The sequence below is a fragment of the Rutidosis leptorrhynchoides genome, chromosome 7 (assembly GCF_046630445.1).
Source record: "Rutidosis leptorrhynchoides isolate AG116_Rl617_1_P2 chromosome 7, CSIRO_AGI_Rlap_v1, whole genome shotgun sequence".
In the NCBI taxonomy this organism is placed as follows: Eukaryota; Viridiplantae; Streptophyta; class Magnoliopsida; order Asterales; family Asteraceae; genus Rutidosis; species Rutidosis leptorrhynchoides.
In genome coordinates, this window is record NC_092339.1 from 106,722,112 (window position 1) to 106,730,941 (window position 8,830).

Here is an 8,830-nt window from a genome sequence, read left to right on the forward strand (position 1 = left end):
TAACTTTCATCAACACTTAAACCTTTCTTTTCTTCCGAGAAAAGAACATTACTAACAACTTCCTTATTACACAGGATGGTTTCAACACTGGTCATACAACGAGAGCTACCCGAATCAAAATCCCATTGATTCATCTTCTTAACCGTGTCAATGGTAAAACATTGTTCCCATTTCACTTCATCATCGTTTCTTGTGCAAGCCACGTTTGCTTTTGAGACTTTAGAATGATAAAATCTTTTAATATGACCAACCTTTCAACATTTGTAACATGTTGGAGGCTTCCTTCCTTTGTATTCACTTTCATCATCACTTGACGACTCTTTCTCCTCTTTATTCTTCTTGCGGAATGAATCTTCCTTGTCGTCTTTGTTGGATGAAATCTTCTTCTTGTTCTTTCATTTCGAGAACAATATCGCATCATTTTCAAATCCTTTAGCCATTTGCTTGGCCAAAGCTTCTTGATTAGAGAGTAAATTCTTCAATTCTTCAACCGAAGGTTGAGTAGCCCACCCCTGAATAGAGGTTATGAACGGGACATACTCTTTCTTTAAACCGCGAATTAGATATCTTCGCAAACGAGCTTCACTAATTTTCTCGTTGGCATCAATCTCTGATATTTCATAACAGAGATTTTTGACCCGTAAGAAATATTCGGAAACAGTCATACCTTCTTGTCTTAAGATTGCTAACTCGTTTTCCAAGAATTGTAACCTTGCGGTGTTTTTCTTAGAAAAGAGTTTCTCAAGAGTATCTCATACTTCTTTTGGAGAAGTAATATCACGAACGTGTTCTATGAACTCTTTGCTAATTGAAGTTCTCAATGCAAAGAGAGCCTTTCCACACCTTACCTTCCATTTTCTTCTTGACTCTACATTCTCTAGAGTTTCTACGGGAATTATGGCATCACCTCCGGCCACAAGTTCCCATAGATCATGACCTTGAAGAAAAGCCTCCATACACATCTTCCAATACTTGTAGTTGTTGCCTACAAGTTTCCCAATTACATTGACCATACCACCATTGTTTCCATTTGTGCCTTCCATATTTCATAGCAAGATAACTAGTTTGGAACTTTGAGTAAACTTTGAGTATTTGCACACAAGAATTTAACTTAAAACCAAGCTCTAGATACCATAAAACAACAAGTTATTTGCTATGAATAAAATGTTAAGAAAATAATATGAACATGAATATGAAAAATTAAATGTGTTGGATTGATTTCAAATGTTTACAATCAAATCTTTATATAGAGGATTAAAGCAAAACATAATCATAACATATCAACAACTAGACCCACTTGTAAAGCTAGATGACAACTTGCATACATGTGAACACACTAATATGACAACTAGCATACATGTGAACACACCAATATGACAACTAGCATACATGTGAACACACCAACAACTAGGCCTAATAAAACAAAATAAAAGGCAACTTGATTATGCAAGTATGCTATAAAAGATAATGTCAAGTTGGCCACTAAACACCTTAACCATTAATTTGGTCAATAATGACCTAAACCTACTTAGACAAGTTGAGCAACTTGAGCAATAAAGTTCGAAAATCAAATTGAGCAAGTTGAGCAACTTGCGTCAGTTGAGTTGTGCACTAACATTTTAACACACAAATCAGGTTGCACAAGTGTGTATTATGTTTATTTCCTTGCTATGCCTATATTAATTTCATGCTCGTCTTTGAAACTTTGAATGCTAATAATAAGGCAGCTGAAAACAGATCATCCTAAAGTTTAGTTCGTGCTTTCTCCTTTTAATTTCAATTTTATTTCAGTTTCGTTTATTTATTATTTATGTTTGTTTTGTTGATTGTAGGTTAGCTTTGTTCCTGTATCTAGATAGCTCAAAAGATAGGGTCTGATCCCAAGACCTAGTCGGCCGCCAGCCACTGCCTCTACCGCCCGTCAATTTATCATCTCTAAAACCTATTCTTCTTTCTTTCAAATCTAGATGCTGTCGTAGCTTTATCAATTCTGTTAATTATACACCATAAGCTCCTTCTAATTAATATCCTTCTTTCTCTCTTTATTATAGCCGAATGAATCAATTCATTCACCTATTTTTCTCGTTTTCTAAATCTTCTTACTTCCACTTTCACAACTCCTTCATTGTATATTATATATTACTCCGTATATTAAAATTAAACACAGATCCTTCTAGCCATCCCAAATTTATTCATAAATCATAACCCACTCACGTTTTCTTTTCACTCTTATTTTGTTCAATATTGAAAAAAAAAATCATGCTTAGCGAAAAACCAATTCTAAATCGCCGTTGTTTTTTCTATTTATTTGTTTTGCTTTGCTTCCGGTGAATGCATGCACCCAGGTCAATTTTCTCAAGTCTGTAATATTCTCAATTTCTCAATCTCATCCTATTTTCTATATAAATTCCTATATCCAAGTTCAACAAACCTTAGCAATAATAATCGGCGTGGGGCTGAGCCGCCTAGCTTGACTAGGTTCCAAACCCCGAAAAAAAAAGCTCTTTCTTTTTGCAGCGTTGAAGACGATTGTATCAATGGTAAAAGTTCTATGCCCAAGTCCTGCTCAATCCTTAGGCAAGCAAGCCACGACGTACAAAAAAAAACGTTACGGAAAAGGAAACGCAGTCAAGCAATGCAACCAATCAGCAATTATCAATCAATTCGATGCACCAAATTAGAAAGAAATTATGTTTTTTATTTATTTATTTTTTGCTTTGTGTTTCTTTCCAGTCCGAACTTTCGCGAGTTCACCGTTCGGACTGCGGAGAAGTGTTAGACTAGATATAAGCCCAGCCCATTTGTGGGTGTAGGGTTTTGCTAGAGTTGCTAGCGTTCTTGCACTCTATAAATAGTGTATGCTATTATGAATAAGATTCACGGGGTTATATTTTATAACACTATGCTCACCTAATGTCGAGCAGTTAGTACCATTTACCGTTGTCCATCTAAAAGAATTGATGTAAATAGTTAGATCACTAGAGAACTTATATCTTTTTTTCTGTTTGGGTTGCGAATTGTGATCATCTATGTCCATCACTGATTGTTGGAGCTAATCAGTGATATAAGCTTAGGGGAACCTCCCTCTATCACCAATTGGTTTTAGAGTATTAGGGAACTCTTGAGCTTATATGAAGGACATGGTGATGGACCTAAAATCGATCCAATAAGTGGTATCAGACCGGGTGACACGATTGTAATCATTGTGGCAGCGGCGGTTCATATCGGGGTGGCTGTGGACGTTACCAGGGGAAGAGGTCGGGTGTCCGGGAAAAGTCGAGATATAAATGAACGGGTCCGGGGTAAAAAGCCACATTATATGATACGAGTGCATGAACAAACCGATTAGGAGGGTGATTGTTGGAGCTAATCGGTTCGAGTGTGTCCCATATAGCTAATCGGTTCTAGTGTGTCCCATATAGGAATGGGAAAGAAATAAATGGTTGTATATAAGCTTAGGGGAACCTCCCTCTATCACCAATTGATTTTAGAGTACTAGGGAATTCTTGAGCTTATATGAAGGACATGGTGGTGGACCTAAAATCGATCCAACACTGATAAAGGCGTAAAGCGTATGAAATGTTTGAACTTATATTTTGGGTTAAACTATAAATGATGATGATGCTGTCCTGCTCAACATTTTTCAACTGTGCAAGTCAATTTGGTTATTGATTATATCATTGATCTCGTACTCTTTTCCTTTCTTCATTATTCGAGAAGACCCTATTTTATCACCCGTTGAGATAGCTTGCTTAATAGTTGTGATAAAGTTGGGAACTTTTACTACAATGACCTTTATTTGTGTTAGAAATCAAGATATGAAGATATTATTTTTTGGTATCAGTTTTCATCATTTCCCATAGAGGATACAGCTCAATCACAGCAAACAACAGCTCACAGTTTCCTTTTTTGATTTTAGGCTCCTTGCCTTAGATAGTTTTAGCCGTTAGCCTTTTGTGTATAAATACATACACATTGTAAGTTTGTAATTTACCAATTCAAGCATTATTATTTTTCAATAATACGATCAGTTTATCACACTTACAATTGTTTTTTAGTTTCAATATGGCATCAGAGCTGTGTTGATCGAATCAAACACATAATCTCATCATTTGCCAGTTTTTTTTTTCTTTTTTGAGGGGCCATCATGGGTGACAGCAGCCAAACTCAAAGCCTTCAAATCACTGAATTAACCAACCAATTGGCTAGGTTACTTCAAACAAACCTTGAATCCCAATCACAAAGGCTCTCTGATTCATTAAAAATCAATGTGAGCCTCAACAATTCGAATTTTTCCCTCTGGTCGAGAATGATCAAGGTTGCAATAGGAGGTAAATCAGATGCCCTCCTTAATCATTTGACAGAGGATCCATCAGACAGCAAAAACCATAAATGGATTCAAGAAGACCTGGTTGTTTTTTCCTGGCTTATTCAAAATATTGAGCCACAAATTGCAAGCAACTTGACTCAATTTCCAACAGCAAAAGCCCTCTGGAATGCTCTTGTTACAACATATAGCTCAGGGAAAGATAAGCTGCAAACATTTGACCTTCATGTAAGAACAAATAACATCAAACAAGAAGGTAAGTCAGTAGAAGAATTATGGCTTAAATTGCAGGGCATATGGGGTGAAATTGAAATGAGGGATCCAAATCCCATGGAACACCCAAATGATATTGTTAAATATAACAATATTCGTTTTGAACAGAAGCTATTTCAATTTTTAAACGCATTAGATCAAAAACATGATAACATTAAACGGGAACTACTCAGAATCGAACCCTTACCATCGGTTGAAGGAGCATATGCTGCTATTCGTAAAGAAAATGCCCACCAAACCATATTTGGTACTAAAACCGACATCCCTACCAACTCCGGCATCGTTTCTGGCCTTGTTGCTCCAGCATCGAAATCAAAGGAACCCGATGGTCATGGCCTTGTTTCTAGAAATCAACGCCGGTCTGACTATTCGTCATCATCCCGGGATAAAGACAATCTGAAATGCAGCGAATGTGGCTTGAAAAGGCACACAAAAGAGCAGTGCTTCAAGGTCATAGGATACCCCGAGTGGTGGAATGACGGACATAAAAAGGGCAAAGCTGCAATTGTAACACCAGTGGCGGCAACCAGAGGTAACCAGCAGGTCAACAACTCCGGCACCACCACCAAAGCAGGGTTTTGATTGCTCACGGCTGAGGCATCAATTACAGGTAAGTTGGGGATGGGAATGACGATAGGAGAATTAGGGTTAGGGATTTTATCCCCAAATCCTTTTTCAGTTTTACAAAATGAGACCCCCCTTGACCCAGCCCTTACTAATGATACCCTGAGGTTTCAAAGATTACAAAATAACCCCCCAGTCAGAATGTTTTGTCTGAACAGTCCTTCATTAAAGTTAATAATAATAATAATAATAATAATAATAATAATAATAATAATAATAATAATAATAATAATAATAATAATAATAATAATAAAAGTTGTTTTACAATAAACGATAAATCCCTTTTAAAAAATAATGTTTCGTATACTAATGTCGTTTCAAATACAACAAAAAATGGTGCATGGATTATTGATTCTGGTGCTACGGATACCATGACGTTTGATAAAAATGATATTTGTCTAAAGTCTAAACCCAACAAAAATAAAATTAAAACTGCTAATGGAGGGGTCATTCAAGTCAAAGGGGGTGGAACGGTGGAAATATCTCCTACTTTAAAACTAAAATATTGTTTATATGTTCCCGCCTTATCTCACAAATTATTATCTGTCACTCACGTAATCAAAGAACTTAACTCCACTGTGTTATTACACCCAACGTTCTGTATCTTACAGGACATCAGAACGGGGGAGATCATTGGTCGTGGTACTGAACGTGATGGGTTATACTATGTTAACAAGGTTACTCAAGATAGTCATGTTATGCTTGCTCACGGGACTCTTGACAGACAAGCTTGGTTATGGCATAGACGTCTTGGTCATCCTTCTTCTAGTTATTTAAGTATTTTATTTCCCGATTTGTTTTCTTCAAATAAAACACTTGAGTGTGAAACGTGTATTCTGGCCAAGAGCCACCAAAATTCTTATAAACCAAGTAATACAAAAACTGAACGTCCGTTTGCTTTAGTTCATTCTGATGTGTGGGGACCCGTAAGGGTTAATGGGGGCCATAACTTTCGATATTTCTATTGTTTATTGATGATTGTACCCGTATGACATGGACATATTTTTTAAAACACAAATCTGAGGTTTATGATAAATTCACCATCTTTTTTAACATGATTCAAATTCAATTTCAAAGTACAATACAAATTCTTCGGTCAGACAATGGTGGTGAATTTATCAACACCCAAATGAGTCTTTTTTTTGTGAAAAACATGGCGTTATTCAACAAACTACATGTCCACATACTCCACAACAAAATGGGGTGGCCGAAAGGAAAAATTGAATCCTCTTAGAAATAACTCTTGCCCTAATGATCGAATCAAATGTTCCCAAATCTTTTTGGCCTGAAGCCCTCGCTACAGCAACTTATCTTGTAAATCGCCTTCCCACGAGAGCCCTTGACCTTAAAAATCCTCTCGAAGCCTTAACAAAATTCTATAAACCTCCCTCAAGTCTTACTCTTAAACCCCGAATATTTGGATGTTCTGTGTTTGTTCATATACCTAAAAACGAACGAACCAAACTTGATGCCTGTGCTGAGAAATGTGTCTTTGTCGGGTATGGTGCCAATCAAAAAGGATATAGGTGCTACAGTCCTAAGAAAAGGCACATGTTCACTACTATGAACTGTGATTTTTTGGAATCCGAGTACTTCTATGCTAACCAACACACAAGTCAGGGGGAGACAACATCCGATGACAATGTGAGTTGGCTAGACATACCGACATCAGAAGAAGTGACTCATAGTATTCCATCTGTTAGTACTACAACTGAAGATCTCCCCAACCATACCGAGGTAAGTACTGAATTTATCGAAACTAATGCTACTAACCCTGAGAATGGAAGAAATATGTCAGTACAGGAAGATAGTACAGGTCAACCCGAACCTGAAACTGAACCACAAAATGAGGGTGAAGCACAAACTGAACCCGAACAACAAACAGAACCTGAGCAACAAATAGAACCAGAACAAATTGAATCTCAATACATTCTTCCTTTAAGGTCAACTTGAGGAGTTCCACCAAGGAGGTACTCACCTGAAAGGGAACCTCGGAGATCAAGATATCCAATGGCAAACATTGCCAAAGGAAACTTATCAACAAAGGCCAAACAATTTACTTCCGCGCTATACTCTGAAAAAATTCCTAACTCAGTAGAAGAGGCCCTAAAATCTCCTCACTGGAGGGAAGCAATGGACATTGAAATGGAGGCTCTCAAAGCAAATAATACATGGGAAAAATGTATTCTTCCAGAATAAAAAAAAACTGTTGGTTGCCAATGGGTCTTTACAATAAAACACAAAGCTGATGGTACAATTAAAAGATACAAAGCTCGTCTTGTGGCAAAAGGTTATACTCAGACCTATGGTATTGATTACTCGAAAACGTTTTCACCAGTAGCAAAAATCGATACCATCAGGGTCCTATTCTCAGTAGCCGCAAACAACGACTGGCCACTTCATCAATTTGACGTAAAAACGTCTTCCTACATGGAGAACTCAAGGAAGAAGTCTATATGGAAGGACCTCCTGGTTTCAAATCAAACTTCAAAGAAAGGGAAGTCTGCCTCCTTAAAAAATCTCTTTATGGGTTAAAACAATCCCCACGGGCTTGGTTTGGGCGCTTTACTATAGCAATGAAAAATTATGGTTTTAAACAACGCAACTCTGATCATACTTTATTTTTAAAACAAAGAAACAACCTTATTACATGTCTCATCATATATGTCGATGATATGATCATCACCGAAAATGATCAAGAAGAAATTTCAAACTTAAAAACTAATCTTTTCAAAGAATTTGAAATGAAAGACCTAGGAGGACTTAAGTATTTTTTGGGGATTGAATTTTTAAGATCCCATCAAGGAATTTTTATATGTCAAAAGAAGTATATTCTTGATCTTCTTGCTGAAACGGGAATGATCGACTGCAAACCAGAGGATACTCCTATGATCCCAAATCAAAGATTATACATAAAAGACCAGGAAGGCAAGGCAAAGTCAGCTGATCGAAGTCAATATCAAAGAATTGTGGAAAAACTCATCTATCTCGCTCACACTCGCCCAGATATAGCCTATGCTGTAGGGGTTGTCAGTCAGTTCATGCATCAACCACAACAGCATCACATGAATGCAATATGGAGAATTATCAAATACCTCAAAGGCACAGCCGGAGACGGGGTATTATTCAAAAAGAACAATCATTTAGAAGCCCAAATTTTTACAGACGCTGGTTATGGAGGAGAAAAAGGAGATAGAAAGTCAACATCTGGATACTTTGCTCTCGTTGGCGGAAATTTAGTCACTTGGAAAAGCAAGAAACAAAAGGTTGTTGCACTCTCAAGCACCGAAGCCGAATTTAGGGGAATTTCCAGAGGTGTGACCGAAGCTTTGTGGATAAAGAAACTTCTAACCAAAATTGGTTTTCCTCCTCAAGACTCCATCAAAATCATGTGTGATAAAAAAGCAGCAATTGCAATCTCAGAAAACCCCGTTCAACATGATCGCACCAAACACATTGAAATTGACAGACACTTCATCAAAGAAAAACTCGAGGCTGAAATATCTCTTCCATTCGTTAGGTCTGAAGATCAGCTAGCTGATATCCTAACAAAGTCCGTCAACGGAAGACTCTTCATAGATGTTCTCTTCAAGTTAAATGTCGGAG

At 37.2% G+C, this 8,830-nt stretch overlaps 1 protein-coding gene across 1 annotated transcript; it reads left to right on the forward strand.

Moving 5' to 3' along the window:
• Window positions 1-4,147: 4,147 nt before the first annotated feature.
• Window positions 4,148-5,182, forward strand: LOC139859500 (uncharacterized). The gene has a single exon (XM_071848282.1). The coding sequence runs from the start codon at window positions 4,148-4,150 to the stop codon at window positions 5,180-5,182; it is 1,035 nt and encodes a 344-aa protein (XP_071704383.1).
• Window positions 5,183-8,830: the final 3,648 nt, after the last annotated feature.

What these genes read in the sequence shown, in the direction of transcription:
- LOC139859500 (XM_071848282.1), top strand. Translation starts at nt 4,148, where the DNA reads ATGGGTGACAGCAGCCAAACTCAAAGCCTTCAAATCACTGAATTAACC.